At 43.8% G+C, this 24,568-nt stretch overlaps 1 protein-coding gene across 1 annotated transcript; it reads right to left on the reverse strand.

The window, feature by feature from the left end:
- Nucleotides 1-81: 81 nt before the first annotated feature.
- LOC120563672 (ESF1 homolog) lies at nt 82-23,530 on the reverse strand. Its single transcript, XM_039808022.1, has 12 exons — nt 23,427-23,530; nt 21,473-21,964; nt 19,547-19,899; nt 18,410-18,523; nt 15,148-15,257; nt 14,559-14,711; nt 12,354-12,468; nt 11,217-11,412; nt 10,539-10,736; nt 7,279-7,406; nt 4,338-4,428; nt 82-230 (listed from the first exon to the last, which is right to left on the reverse strand). Exons 2-12 carry the CDS (start codon nt 21,873-21,875, stop codon nt 97-99), a joined length of 1,995 nt encoding a protein of 664 aa, XP_039663956.1. The 5' UTR covers nt 21,876-21,964; nt 23,427-23,530; the 3' UTR covers nt 82-96.
- Nucleotides 23,531-24,568: the final 1,038 nt, after the last annotated feature.

Below are 24,568 nucleotides of genomic sequence, written 5' to 3' on the forward strand. Positions count from 1 at the left end.
GACAGAGGAAGGGGGACGGGACATCCGGCCGAATTTCCAGCGGAAGCAATCCAGGAAGTGTAACATGGTCGATATAGACTAGCATGTAGCATGTAGCTAACGCTCTGATCCACAGGTCTCCACAACTCTCACCTTCTGTTTCTCCAGCTCCTCTTCCTCCTCGGCTGTCCGCTCCTCTTCCTCCTGCTTCTTCTTCTTCTTCTTCCCCCCCTTTGATTTCTTCTGAACGTCTGCGGACACAAAAACACAACATCTAAACTGAAAAAAGGTCTTTGAGGGCTATTTAGGTCGTAGACAGTCCTCTGTACACAGAGAGGTTTAGTTTTTGCACACGGAGAACGAAAACGCTGTTCAACCAGACTGAAAAACTCAAAAGATAATCCCCAGATTAAATCAACGAGGACAACAATTGGTAGATGCGGCCGCAGGCGGACTGGCGATCTTGCCGATTGGCCTGACTAGAGTTTGGTTTTTCCAGCTGGCAAGCCAACGGAGAGTTGCTAGACTGACCCTAGCAGCTGCAAATTACATTTGCTGCTGCTAGGGTGGTCTAGATTTCTAGACTAGTCTGACCAAAATATTTCAAGACTGTACGGCTGCGGGCGCCTGGTTAGCTCACCTGGTAGAGCGGGCGCCCATTTATATATATATGTGTATATATATATGTGTATGTATATATATATATATATGTGTATGTATATATATATATATATATATATCATATATATATACATATACATATATATACATACATACACATATATATACATACATATACATATATATACATACATATACATATATATATATACATATACATACAATACATATACATATATATACATACATATCATATATATACATACATATATACATATATATATATACATATATATATATATATATATATATATATATATATATATATATATATATATATATATTGCTTTTTTGATAACTCTGCAAACCCTTGGTGTTCTCTCAATGAGCTTCATGAGGTAGTCACCTGAAATGGTTTTACCTTCACAGGTGTGCTTTGTCAGGGTTAATTAGTGGAATTATTTCCCTTATTAATAAAAAAGCAAAGGGTGGCTACTTTGAAGAATCTAAAATATAAGACATGTTTTCAGTTATTTCACACTTTTTTGTTAAGTACATAATTCCATATGTGTTCATTCATAGTTTTGATGCCTTCAGTGAGAATCTACAATGTAAATAGTCATGAAAATAAAAAGGAAACGCATTGAATGAGAAGGTGTGTCCAAACTTTTGGCCTGTACTGTATAATCTGTAATGTGTGTGCACTAAATGTAGCCTGTCTAAAATGTCGTTTTCTGCGTGGCGCTCGCTAGCTCGGAGGTTGTTGTCGTTTACAGAAGAGGAAACACACAGCGAGAGAGAGAGGAAGGAGAGGGACCGAGCCCGACATCGCTCCAGTCTGCTGTTGGAACTTTTGGTTGCGAGCTGTTTTGGGCGTTTAAGTTTGTCCTAATATGTCTTGAAATAGGGCTCATCACGGTCTCCTCTAGCTGTAGATAGGTGAGGTCTCCTCTAGCTGTAGATAGGTGGGGTCTCCTCTAGTTGTAGATAGGTGAGGTCTCCTCTAGCTGTAGATAGGTGGGGTCTCCTCTAGCTGTAGATAGGTGGGGTCTCCTCTAGCTGTAGATAGGTGAGGTCTCCTCTAGCTGTAGATAGGTGGGGTCTCCTCTAGCTGTAGATAGGTGGGGTCTCCCTAGCTGTAGATAGGTGGGGTCTCCCCTAGCTGTAGGTAGGTGGGGTCTCCTCTAGCTGTAGATAGGTGAGGTCTCCTCTAGCTGTAGATAGGTGGGGTCTCCCTCTAGCTGTGATAGGTGGGGTCTCCCTAGCTGTAGATAGGTGGGGTCTCCTCTAGCTGTAGATAGGTGGGGTCTCCTCTAGCTGTAGATAGGTGGGGTCTCCTCTAGCTGTAGATAGGTGGGGTCTCCCTAGCTGTAGATGGGTGGGTCTCCTCTAGCTGTAGATAGGTGGGGTCTCCTCTAGCTGTAGGTAGGTGGGGTCTCCCTCTAGCTGGTAGAGTGGGGTCTCCTCTAGCTGTAGGTAGGTGGGGTCTCCTAGCTGTAGATAGGTGGGGTCTCCCTCTAGCTGTAGATAGGTGGGGTCTCCTCTAGCTGTAGATAGGTGGGGTCTCCTCTAGCTGTAGATAGGTGGGGTCTCCTCTAGCTGTAGATAGGTGGGGTCTCCTCTAGCTGTAGATGAGGTGGGGTCTCCCCTAGCTGTTGTATAGGTGGGGTCTCCTCTAGCTGTAGATAGGTGGGGTTCTCCCTCTAGCTGTAGATAGGTGGGGTCTCCCCTAGCTGTAGATAGGTGGCAGGTGGGGTCTCCTCTAGCTGTAGATAGGTAGTGGGGTCTCCTCTAGCTGTAGATAGGTGGGGTCTCCTAGCTGTAGATAGGTGGGGTCTCCCCTAGCTGTAGATAGGTGGGGTCTCCCTCTAGCTGTAGATAGGTGGGGTCTCCTCTAGCTGTAGATAGGTGAGGTCTCCCTCTAGCTGTAGATAGGTGGGGTCTCCTCTAGCTGTAGATAGGTGGGGTCTCCCTCTAGCTGTAGATAGGTGGGGTCTCCTTAGCTGTAGATAGGTGGGGTCTCCCTCTAGCTGTAGATAGGTGGGGTCTCCTCTAGCTGTAGATAGGTGGGGTCTCCCTAGCTGTAGATAGGTGGGGTCTCCTCTAGCTGTAGATGGGTGAGGTCTCCTCTAGCTGTAGATAGGTGGGGTCTCCTCTAGCTGTAGATAGGTGGGGTCTCCCCCTAGCTGTAGATAGGTGGGGTCTCCTCTAGCTGTAGATAGGTGGGGTCTCCTCTAGCTGTAGATAGGTGGGGTCTCCTCTAGCTGTAGATGGGTAGGTGGGGTCTCCCTTAGCTGTAGATAGGATGGGGTCTCCTCTAGCTGTAATGGTAGGTGGGGTCTCCTCTAGCTGTAGATAGGTGAGGTCTCCTCTAGCTGTAGATAGGTGGGGTCTCCCTCTAGCTGTAGATAGGTGGGGTCTCCTCTAGCTGTAGATAGGTAGGGTGGGGTCTCCTCTAGCTGTAGATAGGTAGGTGGGGTCTCCTCTAGCTGTAGATAGGTGGGGTCTCCCTCTAGCTGTAGATAGGTGGGGTCTCCTCTAGCTGTAGGTAGGTGGGGTCTCCCTCTAGCTGTAGTAGATAGGTGGGGTCTCCTCTAGCTGTAGATAGGTAGGGTCTCCTCTAGCTGTAGATAGGTGGGGTCTCCTCTAGCTGTAGATAGGTGGGGTCTCCTCTAGCTGTAGATAGGTAGGGTCTCCTCTAGCTGTAGGTAGGTGGGGTCTCCTCTAGCTGTAGGTAGGTGGGGTCTCCTCTAGCTGTAGATAGGTGGGGTCTCCTCTAGCTGTAGGTAGGTGGGGTCTCCTCTAGCTGTAGATAGGTGGGCCAACACATTTTTTGTGCATGCATTGTTTTAGTCCGGTGCAACACCGGCAGCTCCGCTGCTAGTTAGCTTAGCGTAGTGAATGGAATCCTATGTTGCCGGTTAGCATGTTGTGAGTAAAAGTGAGTCAACAAAAGACAAAAAAAAACAACCTAATTACTTGCACTGAGACAAAAAAATGCATTGGCCCACCTATCTACAGCCAGGGGAGACCGTGATAAGAACTATTTCACCTATCTACAGCTAGAGGAGACCGTGATAAGACCTATTTCACCTATCTACAGCTAGAGGAGACCATGTTAAGCCCTATTTCACCTATCTACAGCTAGAGGAGACCATGATAAGCCCTATTTCACCTATCTACAGCTAGAGGAGACCATGATAAGCCCTATTTCACCTATCTACAGCTAGAGGAGACCATGATAAGCCCTATTTCACCTATCTACAGCCAGGGGAGACCATGATAAGCCCTATTTCACCTATCTACAGCTAGAGGAGACCATGATAAGACCTATTTCACCTATCTACAGCTAGAGGAGACCATGATAAGACCTATTTCACCTATCTACAGCTAGAGGAGACCATGATAAGCCCTATTTCACCTATCTACAGCTAGAGGAGACCACGATAAGCCCTATTTCACCTATCTACAGCTAGAGGAGACCATGATAAGACCTATTTCAACAAACGGTGGCGTATCCCTTTAAATTTGTCCTAATGTGTTTTAAATATTGAAGCGTTTCCATGGTATTCTAAGATGGTGCCATGGTAGTGCATGTGAAGGTTTTATGAATGGCTCCAGTGTGTGTATTATGTAATTATGAAAGCCTGTAAGAGCGCCTCACGCTGCAGATGCCCTAATCTCACACGAGTCCCAGTGCGCCCCTTGCAGCCCTGTCGACTGACAGCGGTCATCACCTGTGGCGGCGAGCTCCTCGGCGAAGAAGGGGTCACTGAGGTCCACGTCCGGAGGAAGCTCGTCTTCGCTGAGATCTTCCTCATCCTCTCCCTGACGCGAGAGAACACAGAAAAACGGGTTGAGAAAACCACAGGAGGCAACATTCAGGGGGAGACTGGACTTTAAAAATGCAACGTGGCATCATGGCTTTCCCGGAAACATGCACGCCCACTTTCTAAAGCCAAGTGGCGAAAAAAATCGATACACCATAGTATCGCAATATTTTTCGTGGCAATACTGTATCGATACACAGACGCCAAGTATCGATCTTTTATGATATATGTTTTGGTCAGTTTGTCTGCTTGACAATCCCATGTTGCAGCAATATGATTGAAGTGAGATGAACAGACAGAGAACTTTGTCTTTTTAGATGAAACAGATGTTTCCTACAAATTGTCCTTTGGGGACATCATTTGAAATTGGGAAGAATTTGAAGTTGGAAAAAAGGTTGCAAAAACACATTGCAATATATCGCAGAATATTGCAATGTGTTTAAAATCGCAATAATATCGTATCGTGATAATATCGTATCGTGAGGCCTCTGGTGAATCCCCACCCCTACTATACAGTGGATGTAAACATACACGCCACAGGGCGTGTTATGGCGAGAAGAAAGGGACGGTTGGGTTTAGGAAACGTGACGCGCGGGACAGTCCTGTGTTTGACCCATCCTCCCCCCCCCGACCAACCTCCCTACGGTTTTTGGCCCTTTTTCGACAATTTTGTGTCCGTTTTTTTGATGTATTTGTCCCTGTTTTGACACTTTTTTTGACCCTATTTCTGACATTTTTTGAAAATTTGGTGTCCCATTTTCTGATGTTTTTGTCAATTTTTTTGTCCCTTTTTCTGACATTTTTGTCCCTTTTTCTGACACTTTTTGACAATTTTGTGTCCCATTTTTCTGACGTTTTTGTCCCTTTTTTTCCCCAGGAGGAGACTGGACTTTAAAAATGCAACGTGGCATCATGGCTTTCCCGGAAACATGCACGCCCACTTTCTAAAGCCAAGTGGCGTTGTTATCTGGACGCATTTTGAGCTATACAGCGGACGTAAACATACACGCCACAGGGCGTGTTACGGCGAGAAGAAAGGGACGGTTGGGTTTAGGAAACGTGACACGCGGGACAGTCCTGTGTTTGACCCATCCTCCACCCCCCCGACCAACCTCCCTACAGTTTTTGGCCCTTTCTTGACAATTTTGTGTCCCATTTTCTGACGTATTTGTCCATTTTTTTTTCCCATCTCCTGGGTGAAAGTCCTGTGTTTGACCCATCCTCCCCCCCCGACCAACCTCCCTACGGTTTTTGTCCCTTTTTCTGACATTTTTGACCCTATTTTGGTCCCTTTTTTTTGTCCTTTCTGACACTTTTCTGATGTTTTTGACACTTTTCTGATGTTTTTAACACTTTCTGTGACACTTTTCTGAGGTTTTTAACACTTTCTGTGACACTTTTCTGATGTTTTTGACACTTTTCTGTGACACTTTTCTGATGTTTTTGACACTTTTCTGATGTTTTTGACACTTTTCTGATGTTTTTGACACTTTTCTGTGACACTTTTCTGATGTTTTTGACACTTTTCTGTGACACTTTTCTGAGGTTTTTGACACTTTTCTGAGGTTTTTAACACTTTCTGTGACACTTTTCTGAGGTTTTTGACACTTTTCTGAGGTTTTTGACACATTCTGTGACACTTTTCTGAGGTTTTTGACACATTCTGTGACACTTTTCTGAGGTTTTTGACACATTCTGTGACACTTTTCTGAGGTTTTTAACACTTTCTGTGACACTTTTCTGAGGTTTTTGACACTTTCTGTGACACTTTTCTGAGGTTTTTGACACTTTCTGAGGTTTTTAACACTTTCTGTGACACTTTTCTGAGGTTTTTGACACTTTTTTCAATGTTTTTGTCGCTTTGGTCCACTATACCACCTGTACTGTAATACACGCCACGGACACCACCTTATCACCACTATAGCGTTGCACTTATTTTTCAGAATTCATGGTCAATAAACCTGGTTGGATTTTTGAGTCCGAATACTGTTTAGAATCTGTTTCATTGTTTTTAAAATGCTATAAAATTGAATAAAACAACTCAAAATTTACTGAAAGTCTAGTGATCGTTAACTGGACTTGGGAACCTGGAACCATCCGTGTTACTTTCTCGGTAATGTGGTTGGAAAAGAAACCCAGATTTGTTTTTAAATATTTTGATAACGGGTCCAATGTGACCCTGAGGACAGCAGGAAGGTTAAAAGGAGTCTCTGAATACACGCGTTGGGGGTGGGGGGGGATGGGGGCGTTTGGGTGTTGTCCACCTCACCTCTTTTATGTCTCTTTTGACATTTTTGTCCCATTTTTAAACGCTTTGTGTCCTTTTTTCCGGACCTTTTTGTCCCTTTTTTAAACGCTTTGACACTTTTTGTCCCATTTTTTGACATTTCTTTCTGACATTTTTGTCCCTTTTTTTTTTTTAACCCTTTTCTGACGTTTTTGTACCTTTTTTAAACGCTTTGTGTCCTTTTTTCCTGACCTTTTTGTGCCTTTTTGTCCCATTTTTAAACGCTTTGACACTTTTTGTCCCATTTTTTGACACTTTTTTCTGACATTTTTGTCCCTTTTTTTTTTTACCCTTTTCTGACGTTTTTGTACCTTTTTTGACACTTTTTTCAATGTTTTTGAAGCTTTTTTTTTTTTTGTCCGTTTCCCCACTACCACCAGTACTGTAATACACGCCACGGTAATTTGGTTGGAAAAGAAACCCAAACTCTTTTTTAAATACAGACATTTTGATAACGGGGGTCCAATTTGACCCCGAGGACGACAGGAGGGTTAAAAGGAGTCTGGTGTGTGAATGAACACACCGTGTGGGAGGGGGCTGTTTGTGTGTCGTCCATCTCACCTCTTTTCTTTGCGATTTCTTCTGCTTCTTCCGGTCCTTCTTCTTCTGCAAGAAGTCCTCCCAGGGCGTCAGCTTGTCCTTGCCCTCCAGCTTCTTCTTCACCAGCTGCTCCGTCGTCTCCTTCAGCCCTGCAGACAGATCAGACACACATTTGATAACATTACTACAGCTCAAACTGCTAACTGGGGGGGGCTTTCAGAACCCATACAACAGTAGGTAATCAGTCCCTCCAGAAAAACGCAATTTCATCGCATAAAAGTGCATAAATATCTCGCGTATTCCATCATTTTTTTTAAGAAAACGTGCCGCATAATCAAGGATTTTTCCCCCGGAACAACCACAAAAAACCTCCACATTTCTCTGGAAGGACTGGATATTAGGGTGTTAATGGAAAGGTAGTCTCTCTCATCGCCAGACCCTCCTCCACAGCGCTGCGGAGGAAGGTCTGGCTACTCTGGGGATGGGAGAGAAAGGTGCTCCGGTTTATTGGCATTTCTCGTGTTGTCTTCCCCGTCCACCATTAACTTGTCGTCCTTCTGCGTCTAAATTTGAAAATTATTTTTTACTTCGTGCGCTTTTGACCCCTTTTTTTAAAAAATATTTGTCAATTTTTTCAAGTGATAGGTTGGATATTTCAGCCTACATGTTTCAAATGTATTTGATATCTTGTATGTAGTGTACCACACAAGAAGGTTAGTCTGGGGACAACCTTCACCCACAAGAATGTGTAAATCTATTATGAGTTTGGGTACAACTTTCACACAGAGGAATTGGAGCCAGGAATGTGGGAATCTATTAGGAGCATCGGCCATAAAAGGTGTAGTTTAAGAGTAAAACTTGTGCACTGAAATAGATGTCTCGTGCTGTGTAAGCACAAAAAGAGTTTAAAAGGTATTCACTATGATGTACATGTGGTTCATCCTTGGGCAGACGTGTCTGTATGCTCATGGTTGTCCCAGTGTCATGAAAGTTTGTTCACTGTTTGAATAAAGCTACACTTGATTTGTAATCATCGGACTGGTCGTCATCTCTGAGGTCTCCCTACATCATTTCTGAGTCATCACCCGACATCATCAAGGATTCTATTTAATTCGTGGTCAAGAAACCTAATTTAAATGACATTATACCTAATTTTTGAGTTAATAAAAAGCAGAAATTATGAATTATTTTGACTAAGAGTTAAAGTCGGAGGATGTTGAGTGAATAATCACAGACTGGTTATTGTTTAGTTTAGTCACGATACGGTTTTAAAAGCCTTTACACATATTTAGGGCCCGAGCGCCGACAGCGGCGAAGGCCCTATGGAAACTCAAGGAATTCTTCATTTCCTTTCTTCCGGCAAATTAAATCACCTTTTTGAGCGGCTTGACATATTCAAAAACTCACCAAATTTGGCGGTCGCATCAATCCTGGTGAAAAGTTACGTATTTTAAGGGTTTCGGGAATAGGCGCACAAAAATGGCTCGCTAGCGCCCCCTAGAAAGTTAAAAGAATGGAGCCCCTGCAGTGCGTTTAACGTAGACTCACGAAACTTGGTACACATATGTAACATGTCAAGATGTACAAAAAACGTCATTAGAGCCATACCCTAAACCCAACAGGAAGTCCGCCATTTTGATTTCAAAGTTCGAAATTAGTGCGATTTGGGCCATTTCCACATGTCGTACTTTAACGAACTCCTCCTAGAGATTTCATCCGATCAACTTCAAACTCGGTCTGTGCCATCTTAAGATGTTAAAGATGAAAAGTTGTTAAAAGAAAAACTTTTCGTCATAGGGCGAGGCCGTGGCGGGGCGGCCATTTTGTGCCTTTCGCCATCAAAACAGGAAGTGGGTGTAACTCGAGTGTACGTTGTCCGATTACCTCGAAACTTTTCAGGATTCATAAGAGTCCAACCCTGAGGACAAATAAAGGCCGATATTTACTTAAAGTCATAGCGCCCCCTAGTGGCAACAGGAAGTAGGCCTAAAAGTCAAGGTGCTATACTTTAACGAACTCCTAGAGATTTCATCCGATGGACTTCAAACTTGGTCTGTACCATCCCAACACCTTAACGATGAAAAGTTATTAAAAGAAAAACTTTCGTCAGACGGTGTGGGCGTGGCGTGGCGGCCATTTTGAGTGTTTAGCGATGAACAAAGAAGTTGTTGTAACTTGAGTGTACGTTGTCGTATCTGCCCGAAATTTCTCATGATTGACAAGGGTCCAGGCCTGAGGACACCTACAGGCCAAAATTGACTTTTGGTCATAGCGCCCCCCGCTGGCAACAGGAAATGCGCCTTATATGACAAACATCATCCGATTTACATGAAACTCAGAATGTGTGGTCTACATGTGATACTGAGCCGCCCCCTATAATATGACCACGCCCACTTACTCAGGCCACGCCCCCCCTTTCATAACATTTGAACCGTTTTAAGGTAGACTCTTGTGTGAGGTGTCATTGAACTCAGCAGAGAGTTCCTTTTTAATTGGTGACGATTTGACCCGCCCCCTATGCTTAAGCCACGCCCCCTTTTCATAACTTATGACCCATTTGATGTAGACCCCTGTGTGAGGTGTCAATGAACTCAGCGGGGAGTTCCCTTTTCATTGGTGGCGATTTGCGGCGTCCGAGTGCCGCGCTAAAGCACGGTCGCAAGGAGCGGCGTCCTTCGGTAACCCCGACGCGCGCAGCGGAGCGAGGGCGCGTCCAACGCTGCTCGCAGCTTTAATTTTTTAAATAACATTAAATTAAAAACACCCAAAATTCAATGGAAATAATAATTATTTTTTACCTGGGGAGAACGTGGCGTGGCTTCCATACAATGCACACATGCATCCAAGTTATGTTTGGGCAAGTTGGATGAAAGAAACCCATATTTCTGATAATAAAAAAACTTTGAAAACGGGTCAAATTGGACCCGAGGACAACACAAGGGTTTGGCATTTCTTTAAACCGATCAGAATCGTCGTGGGGGCGGGGCTAAGCTCCAGACGGAGCCACGGTGCCTCTGCTAAATAGTCTCAGGAAGGAACTGGTTCTGGTGGAACATGTGGACGTTCAGAAGTAGTTTTAGTCTCAGAACAGAGAACTCTGATTGGACACATAGTCTAGCTAGCTGTTAGACAGACAGACAGACAGACAGACAGACAGACAGACAGACAGACAGACAGACTAGCTAGCTGTCTGGATTTACCCTGCAGAGATCTGAGGACCAGTTAGACAGACAGACAGACAGACAGACAGACAGACAGTCTAGCTAGCTGTCTCCTCGTACCTGGCACCCAGGTGACCTCCATCTCCATGTCTCTGTCCTCGTGCAGCTTCGTCTCTTTGTCCCGGATCCCTTTCAGCAGCTCTCTGTACTTTGAGATCTGCTCCTCGCTTTTCTTCTTTTTACTTCTCTTCTCTTCCTCCTCCTCCTTCTGGGGTCTCTTCTCCGCCTCCACGACGACCGACTCAGCCGGACGTTTAGCTACAACACACACACACACACACACACACACACACACACACCAAAAGACATCAAAGAATAAATCAATGATGTACATTTACATGTGTCCCAATTTGATACGGTGGTCACGTAAACAGCATATTCCGTTTGGATATTCAGAATAAGGATTTTGTCTGAATATGTGATATTCTGTTTTTAGAGGCATTCTTTGTACTTGAATACAGCACATTCAGAATCTGCGTCTCAATCAGGGGTTTTTACTGCAGTTTGTGACAGTTTACAGCCTCTCGCCTGTTGACCCTAGGGTGAAATTACTCCCAACCATCACTTTAAATAGTGGAATATTATTCGAATATAAAAAAACAAAATGACAAATGGAATTCGAATGGTATTATAGAGGGAGACTGACAGCTCTATGGGACATCCCTAATAATATGTGCATGTAAAGGTAGCGGGTGAGGAGCCACATCGATGTTTCGGTGTCTCTAGTTTCTGTCTCACCCTCTGCTGTTGAGTCTTCCTCTCCACTCTGTGGCTCTCCGAACTCGAACCTTCCTTCCTCACCCTCCTCCTCTTCTTCTTCGCTGGAGGAGGCCAGGTAGGCATTGAAGTCCATGGCCAGCAGCTCGTCCTTGTTGAAGTTCCTGTTCAGGGCGGTCACGCGCTCGTTGTCCGTCTCGTCCCACGTCAGCTGCACCTGATTGGTTCAACACAGTCTCACGCGCATCAGTCCCAAAGTCCTGCCGTCTGGCTTTAACCGTACGAAAAATCTGTTTGTTTAACCCTCCGGTTGTCCTCGGGTCAAAATGTTTCGGTGTCAGAAATTTGGGTTTTCTTTCAAACAAATTGTCCGAAAAAATAACGTGGATGGTTCCCTACAACGCTCTTCACAAGTTAAATAAATAATCAGTTCACTACTTTCATTGAATTTGGGTGTTTTAGTGAATTTTATAGCATTTGAAGAAAAAACTATTGATAAAAGAACTTTGAAAAAAGTGACAAACGTAAAAAAAAAAGTGACAAAACAAAAGTGACAAAAATGTAAAGAAAAGTGACAAAAATGTAAAAAGTGACACAAATGCAAAAAATAGTGACAAAAATGTAAAGATAAGTGACAAAAATGCAAAAAAAGTGACAAAAATGTCAAAAAGAATTTCAAAAGTGACAAAAATGTTAGAAAAAAGTGACACAAATGTCAAAAAAATGTCAAAAGTGACAAAAATGTTAGAAAAAAGTGACAAATGCAAAAAATAGTGACAAAAATTTTAAAAAAAAGTGACAAATGCAAGAAATAGTGACGAAAATGTAAAGAAAAGTTACAAAAATGTCAAAAGTGACAAAAATGCAAAAAAATGTCAAAAGTGACAAAAATGTTAGAAAAAAGTCACACAAATGCAAAAAATAGTGACGAAAATTTAAAAAAAGTGACAAAAATGTCCCAAAAAAAAAAAGTCAACAAAAGTGACGAAAACATGGGGGAAAGCCACAAAAGTGTCGAAAAAGACGACCAAAAATGTGGACTCAGAAAAACGAAAAGTTGCAGGTCGACAGGAAGACAACAAGAGGGTTAAAGAAGTTAAAAAAGAAACTAGGGTCTTATTTTTGAAGTTGCAGCAGCTGTAATAAAAGTCTTCTTACCTTTGATGTTGCGTTGGCGGCCGAGGTGAACAGTTTGGGCGTGTAGTCGGAGAGATTCACGTCCGTGGCCGCGTCTTTTGGCTCCTCTTCGAACTCGACGTCGTCCGGGATAAACCTGTTGAAGGAAGAACCGACGGCAGGTTTACATCGTTACGTTTCTAGGGCAACGGTAGGGTTTAATCCCGGGAAACGGGAAATAAAATAAAATAAAAAAAGGCAAGGAGTGTGTGTCTATTGTTCTCATACGGTAACGTTGATGCAGGCGACGGTAGCTACGGTAACACAGGCTCCCTAAATCATTACACAGGCTCTAGGGCTGCTCGATTATGGAAAAATTTTTTTTTTTTTTTTTTTTTTTTTTTTTTTTACATAATAATGTTAAAAATAAACTGTGTTCTTTAGTCCTAAAAATGATACAAATAATATAAAAAATGTCAGTTTGGGATTTTGGGAACGCATATTTGAATGATATCGATACATATACTTGGGCTAAAAACAAACCAAAAAAAACACAGCCATTTCCCAGGATTCCCGGAATATGGGCAGTCTATTTCCCGGGATCTGATTAATCTCATTTTCGGGAAAAATATTAAACCCTACTCCGCGGAGATCCGCTCTACAAACGTTAGAGGTGCGCACGGCCTTTTTACACAAAAAAAATGGATCATAAAGTTTCATTATTTCTTTTAAATTAAACCAAACAACTTAATGCTCTGAGCCCTAAAGGATCATGGGGAAAAACGTGGATGGTTTGCATCAGAGCTAGCGGCAATCGGCGAAGACAAACGGCCGAAAAATCGTAAATTATGGACATGAAGTGTATCAATCTTGGATGTAAGAGTAAGAGGATTAATTGCACAGAGACCCCCGAAAACCTCTGGACTTCCAGGCTGGATACAAAACCTTCTGTAAGGGCTACGAAGACACCAAAGACATCAGCAGAACGGCGCGACTGTTAGCTTTCAGCTCCAAAAGACTGGGGGCCTGATTTACTAACACTAGCGCAGTTTGCGCTGCGTCTGTTTATGCGAGTTCGGTAATAGAGCACGCTATGCTTCCACATTGTGCGTAGTATTTGTCAACCCTGACACCCATCAGGCAATCAGCGTCTTCCTCCGCCCACTAGACCGTAAATTGCGCTGTAGCAAAGCGGTACTGTTGCTATGATACGGCTGGGTGCAGACTGCGATATTCCCACAGCTGATGCTATGACTGTTTGAAATTATCCTGATGCCGATATCTGTAATGTATATAATATATATACATATATAATATATAATATTATATATAATATTATATATGTATATATAATATATAATGTAGCGAGGAGTTTAACAACTGCTGGAGTGGGATGTGAACGCTGAGTCGGAGATTCAATTTCATCTTTGATTTCTTCCAGTAACTCTAATATTGCTCGGCTGCTTGACCTGTAACGCTAAATGATGTTGTGTTCACTGACAAAGTGTGATTCTTCTGTTAAAAATATGTTCAGCCTCGCCTATGTCTTCGTCTTGCTCAAATTACTGTTTCCATTTCACCAGCGGCATAAAGGTCTACGAGGAAACTCGACTGCGGCTGGTTTAGACCTGCTTTTAAGAGGCGCAGAATTTCTTTGTAATAATTGTATAATTATAACTTTGTAAATACCACGGGATATATAATTAGGGGCACTTTGCGCTTATCCTCCCACCTTTTTGGGTGGAACTCCCACTTTCCCCACGACCCTCCCACGAACGCATATTGAAAGCGCAACTTGTCTCTTCTCGCTCATGTGGCAGACAACCTGCCATTTTACCCAAGTGCGCCCTGTTTGTAAATCGCCCGCATCGGTTACGGCCGTCTTTGCGACCAATTAGCGCCTGGAAACAGGCGCAAACGGCTTGATAAATCTAGCCCAGAGTGTTTCTACTAGTTATAATTAAAAAGTTATTAAGTTATGAATCAGAGGTGCCGTTTCTCCTCGTATACGGTATGCTCGGTCACACGAGGTTAATCAGTCAACGGGCGTATCGGCAGTTTGATTTTTATCGTTTCTTTTGTAGCGTTTCTGAGCCGCGCGTCTCACGCAGGCAGTGTGCACGCTCTGACCCGTTAACGTGGGAGCTGGGATAAAAACGGACAGGCGACGCATCCAGCGTGTAACCGGCCTTACGCGTGCAGCGTAGCCCACAGCGTTAGTTAGATCTGTGCTCTCTCGCCTCTCACCGGAGGTCCAGGACGGAGCAGCTGCTCTCGTACTCGAAGCCGTCACACTCCTGGTAGATCTTGGCGGCGGTGTCGGCCGAGTCGCACTCCACCACGGCGTAGAAGTACTTCAGCCGCTTGAACTGGTAGTCACGCATCCTCTCTCTGTAGCCTCTGAGAGAGAGACACACAGACAGACAGACACACACAGTATTAGGGGACCACTAAGGTCTATATAAAAGAGACTTCAGATACAGTATTAGGGGACCACTAAGGTCTATATAAAAGAGACTTCAGATACAGTATTAGGGGACCACTAAGGTCTATATAAAAGAGACTTCAGATACAGTATTAGGGGACCACTAAGGCCTATATAAAAGAGACTTCAGATACAGTATTAGGGGACCACTAAGGTCTATATAAAAGAGACTTCAGATACAGTATTAGGGGACCACTAAGGTCTATATAAAAGAGACTTCAGATACAGTATTAGGGGACCACTAAGGCCTATATAAAAGAGACTTCAGATACAGTATTAGGGGACCACTAAGGTCTATATAAAAGAGACTTCAGATACAGTATTAGGGGACCACTAAGGTGCGTTGCTTACTTCTCCTCCTCGGTGTCGTCCTCCGAGTCGTCGGGCAGAGCTCTCAGCTCCAGCGGTCCCTTGGTCTGCTCCGCCTTCAGCCTCTCCTTCCCAAACTCTGACGGGTAGATCTGAGACAACACCCAGCATGCACTGCTCGTAATCTCGCTTACAGACGACATTCACCACTTTGAAAAGTGACCCACTTCATCGCACGCCCTGGTTCAGTGTTTAGTGTTCATACTCAACAACTTCACTACAAGGCAAACCCCAGAGCCTTCAAACCAAAACGGGGGCAGCAGTGTTTCCAAATGTCTCCGTTTCAGCGGCTCGGAAACACCGGAGTAGTGTCAAAGGGAGGTGTAAACCAGGGTTTCCCACGGCACTTTGCGGCTAAGGAGGCCGCCTAGGCAACACAGGCCTGCCACCTTAACTACGTGGGTCATCGGTTAACATTTCATTTCATTGTTCTAACTTTTTGGAAGCAAGCTGCAATAAATTGCCACTTACTAGTGAGGTATATGACCATCTTATTGTATCTGCATATTCTATATGATTTGTATTTAAGCTTTGGGTAACAAAGAAACCCAGATGAACTTTAGCCTACTTTCAGAAGACACATCTGGAAAAAGTGTTATCAATGGGGCCCTCCAGGACAGAGACAGTTGGCATGAAGCCATTGGTCAGTTATCAATCCCACCCCAATTCATGGAATATACACATGTGGCACACACACACACAAAGAGCTTTAGAGAGACTTTAGAGAATCTGAGAAGCGGTCCTCTCCGAGCTCTGCAGGGCTTGTAATTTGATGCTGAATTCTTGAATGTGAATAAACCTTTATGATCAAGAAACAGTGTCGGCAGATTCCTCTCTACACAGCAACGCACCATCGATACTAATTAAACAACACTAGCTAATTAATTAGCCTGAGTTAAACGCTAGCTATCAGTAAACAGAAGTGACGTGGTGGCTGGCGTGTGTGTGTGTGTGTGTGTGTCAGCCCGCAAAGCTCTGACATGCAGACAGCAGAGGAACAGAAGAGAGTAGCTGCACCTTCGCCAAAATAAAGACTATTTTGGTACAACCATTCACTCGCCATGTCCATGCCCACCCTACCACCTTAACGAACACACTTTCTGCGGGAAACCCTGCGTAAACCTAGCAAAAGACGTTCTGTTTTTAAAGATGTAAATGTAGATTGAGGGTCCTGTTTGTTCGCAGACTGTCCCCTTGAGGTAAATATTGTAATACTGGACTGTATAAATAAAACAGACTCGACTACACAATAAAAAACCTGAAACTCTTACTGCTCCTAGGTAATAAACACAGGTAAGGTAAAGTATGAGCATCACTTCAGGAGAATGTGTTTGTCTTCTCAGGCTACAAACAGGCAGCTCTGCAGACAGAGCTGGAGTTTTACAGTTAGCGTTTAGATAATCATCTTAAAGTGTGGACAGCAAAACCTTTCAGCTTTTGGGTCCTATTTTAACCATCTGAGCGCACTTAGTGAAGCGCCTGGTGCAGGTGTGTTCAGGGCGTGTCCAAAATCCACTTTTGCTAGTTTGATGGCAGTGAAAAAGGGTCTGTGTGCGCCAGGCGCCTGGTTCTAAAGGGTTGTCCTTACTGTCTTCATTAATCAGAGGTGCGTTTTGGGCGTAACATGCAATCAACCAATCAGAGATCATCTCCCATTCATCAACCAATCAGAGATCATCTCCCATTCATCAACCAATCAGAGATCATCTCCCATTCCCTTTAGAAGCCAGGCGCGTTTGGACCTTGGAGCATTGCTGTTATGATGGAGGATTTACACCCTAATATTTATATTTGTAATCTTCTGTGTGTGTGTGTGCTGCGCGCGTGTGTGTGTGTGTGTGCTGCTGTGTGTCCCTGTGTGTGTTAACAAGCATAGGTGGCGCTGCTGTGCCGCGAGCCTAGGAGCATTTTACTAATGCTCTGTTAAAATAACAATGAAATGCTGCGTTATTGACTTTAGACCAGGTTTTTGTTGGTCAATGGCGCGATCACTTCCCGCTGCCTCAAGATGGCAATACTCCCAGAATGCACACGAACACACCTCCCTGTAAGACCAGCCGCCCAGAATGCACCTGAACACACCTCCTGTAAGACCACGCCAGAATGCACCTGAACACACCTCTGTAAGACCACACCCAAAATGCACCTGAACACACTCTGTAAGACCACAGAATGCACCTGACACACCTCCTGTAAGACCAGCCGCCCAGAATGCACCTGAACACACCTCCCTGTAAGACCAGCCGCCCCAGAATGCACCTGAACACACCTCCCTATAGACCAGCACACCCCAGAATGCACCTGAACACACCTCCCTGTAAGACCAGCACACCCCAGAATGCACCTGAACACACCTCCCGTAAGGCCGCCCAGAATGCACCTGAACACACCTCCCTGTAAGACCAGCACGCCCATGGGGGGGGGGGCCAAACCAACCAACTCCCTGCTGACTTCAATGACACCTCACACAAGACTCTACCCTAAACGGTTCAAATGTCATGAAAGGGGGCGTGGCCTGAGTAAGTGGGCGTGGTTAAAGTATAGTGGGCGGCTCAGTATCACACGTAGACCACACATTATAACTTTCATGTAAATCCGATGATGTTTGTCATGTGAGGCGCATTTCCTGTCGCCAGCGGGGGGCGCTATGACCAAAAGTCAATTTTGGGCGATACATCTCCTCAGGCCTGGACCCTTGTCAATCGTGAGGTCATCAAAAAGAGACCCAATATTTCTGAGACAGACATTTAGAAAAGGGGTCAGATTTGACCCCTGAGGACAACACGAGGGTTAAAGAACATGTGTGAAATGTTCGTGTTTCCCGACCTCTCTCTCCCTGTAAGACCAGCACGCCCAGAATGCACCTGAACACACCTCCCTGTAAGACCAGCACGCCCAGAATGCACCTGAACACACCTCCCTGTAAGACCAGCACGCCCAGAATGCACCTGAACACACCTCCCTGTAAGAACAGCACGCCCAGAATGCACCTGAACACACCTCCCTGTAAGACCAGCACGCCCCGAATGCACCTGAACACACCTCCCTGTAAGACCAGCCGCCCAGCCCTAACACATCCCCTGTAAGACCAGGCCCAGAATGCACCTGAACACACCTCCCTGTAAGACCAGAGCGCCCAGAATGCACCTGAACACACCTCAGGTGCATTTGCTAGCAAAGACTCTTGAGTCGGGCTAGTTTGCGCTGCGCCCGGGTGCTAGATAGGACCCCTTATCTGCTTTACCTTGACAGACAGCACAGCTCCTCCTTTAGGCACGAAGGAGTTGAACAGAGCCAGCAGGTCTTTGGCTTTCATCCGGTCCCAGTCCATGTTGCAGACGGCCAGTCGGGTTGAGACCTGACACACACACACACACACACACACACACACACACACACACACACACACACACACACACACACACACACACACACACACACACACACACACACACACACACACACACGTTCAGAAAACACAGTTTAAAGTTAGAGGAGCTCCACCAATCTACACACATCAGACTTGGTTACCACTCGACTCAGCCAGACATTCTCTCTTTCTCTCTCTCTCTCCCCCAGACCTGTCTCTCCCCTCCCCTCCCCCCCACCCTCCCCCCCCCCCACCCTCCCCTAGCATAAATATGAAGACTTTGGCTGATTATGAATTGAATTATGCGATCGCATAATCGCGTTTTTCTGGACTGACATTTAGAAAACGAGGACAACACGAGGGTTAAAGCACATGTTTGAAGTGTTTCCAGACCTCTCTCTCTCTGTCTGTCCCTCTGTCTCTCTCTCTCTGTCTGTCTCTCTCTGTCTCTCTCTGTCTGTCCCTCTGTCTCTCTCTCTGTCTCTCTCTGTCTCTCTGTCTCTCTCTCTCTCTCTCTGTCTCTCTCTGTCCCTATGTCTCCCTCCCCCTCTCTCTCTCTCTGTCTCTCTGTCTCTCTGTCTCTGTCTCTCTTATCTCTCTCTCTCTCTGTCTGTCTCTCTGTCTCTCTCTCTGTCCCTCTGTCTCTCTCTGTCTCTCTGTCTCTCTGTCTGTCCCTCTGTCTCTCTCTCTGTCCCTCTGTCTCTCTCTCTGTCTCTCTGTCCCTCTGTCTCCCTCCCCCTCTCTCTCTCTCTGTCTCTCTCTCTCTATGTCTCTCTCTCTGTCTGTCACTCTCTCTCTCTGTCTCTCTCTCTCTCTCTGTCTTGTCTCTCTCTCTGTCCCTCTGTCTCTCTCTCTGTCTCTTTTGTCTCTCTCTTGTCTGTCCCTCTGTCTCTCTCTCTGTCCCTCTGTCTCTCTCTCCCGTCTCTCTCTCTCTGCCTCTCTCTGTCTCTGTCTCTCTGTCCCTCTGTCCCTCTCCTCTCCCTCCCCTCTCTCCCTCTCCGTCGTCCTTACCCTCGCGCTTGGCGCGGCGCTTTTCCCACCGCCCCAGTCGTGCTCGATCTCCTCTTCCTCCTTCCTCAGGATGGCGTCCACATCGTCGTCTTCGTCATCTTCGTCCGAGCTCGTCTCCACGTTTCCCTTCCCCCTGGCCAGATCTGGCTCGCTGTCGCTGTCCTCCTCCTCCGAATCTAGACCGGACTCCTCCGCGCCGGATCCGCTCGCCACATCGCTCTCCTCTTCTTCATCATCATCATCATCATCATCATCGTCGTCTTCGTCCTCCCCACTGCTGACCGCGACCCTGTCTCCCAGGTCAACATCGTCCCTCTCCGCAGTTTGCTGCTCGGCGTCGTCCTCGGCGTCTCCTGAGGACAATAATATAATAAAACGTGCTGCGGTCAGGGGCCAAATAATAATAATTAGATAAATAATTGGATAAAAGTGAAAACATCGGGAAAAAATGCTGAAAAAAAAAGTGCTAAAAACATCGAAAAAAATGCCCCAAAAAACATGGATAAAAGTGAGGGGGGGAAAAAACGCTGAAAAAAATCGTCAAAAACATCGGGAAACGTGGCAAAAAAACGTGAATAAAAGTGAAAAAAACATCAGGAGAAAAGCGACAAAAGTGTAATACTACGGTCAGCGGAACTAAAAGTGGAAAAAAGTGGCAAAAATGTGAAAAAAAGTGGGGAAAAAAACTGGAAAAAGTGCCAAAACATCGGAAAAAACTCTGAAAAAGTGCCAAAAAAAACATGGATAAAAGTGAAAAAAAGGAGGAAAAAAAACTGAAAAAAGTGGCAAAAATGTCGGAAAAACATTGGGGGAAAAAGGGCCAAACAAACTTGGATAAAAGTGAAAAAAATTAGAAAAATACTACAAGACCACAGCTGCTGCTGTAACCCTCTTTAAAAACATCAGGGCGAAAAAGTGCCAAAAGAACTTGGATAAAAGTGGCAAAAAGTGGCAAAAAGGTGAGTATAAGTGAAAAAAAAAGCTGGAAAAAGTGCCAAAAAAAACCTTGGAAAAAAGTGAAATAGAAAATCATCAAAAACATTGGGAAAAGTGCAAAAAAAACTTGGATAAAAGTGAGGGGGAAAAAAAACGCTTAAAAATATCGTTAAAAACATCGGAAAAGGTGCCAAAAACAAACACAAAAATACACCGTTTTTAGGATGTGAAGTAAAAGCAATAAAAAAAAAAAACATGCTTTCCTATGCTTCCTTGGTGGGACAGACTAATACGCAAGGAAACAAAGCAAGGAAACGAAGCAAGGAAACAAAGCAAGGAAACAAAACAAGGAAAAAAGCAAGGAAACGAAGCAAGGGAAACAAAACAAGGAAACAAAGCAAGGAAACAAAGCAAGGAAACAAAGCAAGGAAACAAAGCAAGGAAACAAAGCAAGGAAACGAAGCAAGGAAACGAAGCAAGGAAAAAGCAAGAACGAAGGAGTTAAAAAAGGAAAAAAGGAAACAAAGCAAGGAAACAAAGCAAGGAAACAAAGCAAGGAAACAAAACAAGGAAACGAAGCAAGGAAACAAAGCAAGGAAACGAAGCAAGGAAACAAAGCAAGGAAACGAAGCAAGGAAACAAAGCAAGGAAACGAAGCAAGGAAACAAAGCAAGGAAACAAAGCAAGGAAACAAAGCAAGGAAACGAAGCAAGGAAACAAAGCAAGGAAACAAAGCAAGGAAACAAAGCAAGGAAACAGCAAGGAAAAAGCAACGAAAGTGAGTTAAAAAGGAAAAAAGGGAAACAAAGCAAGGAAACAAAGCAAGGAAACAAAGCAAGGAAACAAAGCAAGGAAACAAAGCAAGGAAACAAAGCAAGGAAACAAAGCAAGGAAACAAAACAAGGAAACGAAGCAAGGAAACAAAGCAAGGAAACGAAGCAAGGAAACAAAGCAAGTGAAGGAAACGGAGATATAAACAGGCCTACTCACCCTCTACAACAACTCGGACGACACGTTCTGGCTGCTCTCCTTTCCCGCCTTTGCTCGGCGCCGCTTTCCCTTTCTTCTCCTCTTCATCAGCCTTCCCCAGCTTCTCCTTCACTTTCTTCTTTCTCTTGCCCTCTGCCGCTTCCTTCTTTGTCTCCTCGTCCTCCTCGTCCTCGTCGTCCGAGAGCTGGTAGAAGCGCTTCAGGTCCTCGGTGGAGGTCTGGTTGACGGGCCGGCCCCTCTTGTCCACCGTGTACTTCTCCTTGAAGCGCTTGTCGTGGAACATGGACTGGAAGCGCTTGTCGATCGTGACCTTGCGGTCCCTCTCGGGCATCTCCCAGAACCGGGGGTCCTTCTGCACCCGCTGGAACCGCTCGTCGCCCTCCGCACGCTTTTTGGACGACATGGTGGCGGGGGGAAAAAACTGTTGACGTGTCGCCTGAAAGACACAGCGGGACGCGGCGCCGTATCAGCGCTGGAGGAAGGATTCAGAGCCTTTACTTCACCAAAAGGACCAATGGAAGTAGAAAGTGGCATGAAAAGAAAAGTAAGTCAACATTTGGACTCAAGTACAGTACTGGAGTACATGTACTTACTGTGTGTGTGTGTGTGTGTGTGTGTGTCTGTGTGTGTCTTTGTGTGTATGTCTGTATGTGTGTATATATGTGTGTGTGTGTGTATGTTTGTGTATATATATATATGTATATATATATATATATATATATATATATATATATATATGTGTGTGTGTCTTTGTGTGTGTGTGTGTCTTTGAGTCTGTGTGTGTGTCTGTGTATGTGTGTATATATGTGTGTGTCTGTGTGCATGTCTTTGTGTGTGTTTGTCTGTGTATGTCTTTATGTGTGTATGTCTTTGTGTGTGTGTGTGTCTTTATGTGTGTATGTCTTTGTGTGTGTCTGTGTGTATATATATATATATATATATATATATATATATATATATATATATATATATATATATATATATGTATGATATATATATTTATATATATATATATATATGTGTGTGTCTGTGTGTATGTCTGTATGTGTGTTCTGTATATATATATATATATATATATGTGTGTGTGTGTCTGTGTGTATGTATTTGTGTGTGTATGTTTTGTATATGTAACTGAACGAAGTATACTGCTCTCCCAGGAGGATGTTTAATTTTTAATTGACATTCATCTCTTTGACATCCGGGATCACAGAGTTAAATGTGGTTTAAAATAAATGTCCCTTGTGTCGTTGAATGCTTTACATCGTAGGACAAAGTGCATCATTAGTCAGCGTTACTAATACTGCTACTGGTAGCAGTTTACTATCTGGATTTAGACCTCTAAATTACCACAAAGTGAGTACTTAACGACCGACAGAAAACTGTGTTCTCAGTGAGAGAATTACTGTTGAACGGGATATTATAAAACGCTTAGCGTGGTTTAATGTACCTAAACAACGACCAATCATCACCAAATTCCGTCCATATCTCGGCATGAACACTAAAGCGAAATCCAACGATTATAGAAGTTATCGCACGTTAACGTTTTCTTCTTCATTGGCGCCTATGGCGAGGAAAAAGCTCAATTAACGTGGTTTAATGTACCTAAACAGTGACCAATGATTACCAAATTTCTCTCTCATATTGCTCCTCATAACCACTGAAAACTGTCAAAAAATCTAACCCATTGTCCAATTATTATGGGCGTTATCTGACATTAAGCGAGCGTTTTACGCTTTTTTCACGTTAAGCGTTTTAGAACGTCCCGTCAGCTTCAGCTAAACTGACATGTAAACAAAATGTCCGAACGGGGAAGACGGACACTTAACGGCGGGAAAACCAGCCAACAGCTAAGCCTACACACAACACTGAGCACGTATCCGTGAATATATAATGATAAAAAGAGTTTAAAACAACGTTAAAAATAACAATTATCATAAAAAATGTGCCGACATACCTCTCTGGTCTTCTGCTACACGTGTTTTCCCAGCATGCAGCGCTTCCGTGACCGTTCCAACGTTCCCGCCCCTTTCTGGGGAAGGCAAGCGAAGTGGGACAAACGCGCATCAGCTACAGATACCTTTACAAAACACGTTTTATCTAACCAAATATTACTTTTCCTCTGCCTGTTATTAATCAAAACCTATTATTACATGTTCAAAATTAAAATAAGATGTGCCAATGCATTTAAGACCATATCTCTCCAAAGTTTATTTCTATTTTAGGAATGAAAAAAACACTATTTAAAAAAAATATGTTTTTAGTAATTTAATTCTTAAATGTACAATTGCAAATCACAGCAATATAACAAACTGTATATATATATATATATATATATATATATATATATATATATATATATATATATATATATATATATATATATATATACATATATATAGTCTATAGTCTACTAAATTCAACCATATATATTGTTTTTATAATACACACAGTTGTGCAGGTTTTGATCCGGCCCAAATGTCAATTTAGGTTCACAATAAATTTAGGCCCACCTAGTTTTTGTCGCTTTTTCCGAAAGTTTTAGCATTTTTACATTTTTGGTGCTTTTTTGACCAACATTTTTGACGCCTTTTCCAGCGGTTTATGTGATTTTTTTCAATGCTTTAGGCACTTTCTTTTAACGTCTTTTAAGCTCTACTCAATGTTTTGCCACTTTTTATGATGTTTTTGGCACTTTGTGATGTTTTTGGCACTCTTTCAGACAATTTTGATGCTTTTTTTTCTGCCTTTTTCCAACTTTTTTGGCGCTTTTTTCAACGTATTTGTCGCTGGCTGGGGAACTTCTTTGCCGAACTTTTCTGGGGCTTTATGAGGCCCAAAATGTAAGTGAGAAGACTACAGTATATAAGACATGCAGTAATACAGTCAAAATATTTGACTTTTTCTATTAAATAAAAGCATGTCAATAAACTAAACATGTCTGGCCCTTGATTTGAGTCTCAGTTTCCAGTGTGGCCCTCTGGGAATCTGAGTTTGACGTCCCTGTTGTAATGGATTGTTTAGTCCGTTCCCAGCCTCTGATCCAGTTCCGTTGTTTCCAATGAACCAATCAGAATCCGGGTCCACATTTTCCCTCCT

This window comes from Perca fluviatilis, chromosome 1, assembly GCF_010015445.1.
Source record: "Perca fluviatilis chromosome 1, GENO_Pfluv_1.0, whole genome shotgun sequence".
NCBI lineage: Eukaryota > Metazoa > Chordata > Actinopteri > Perciformes > Percidae > Perca > Perca fluviatilis.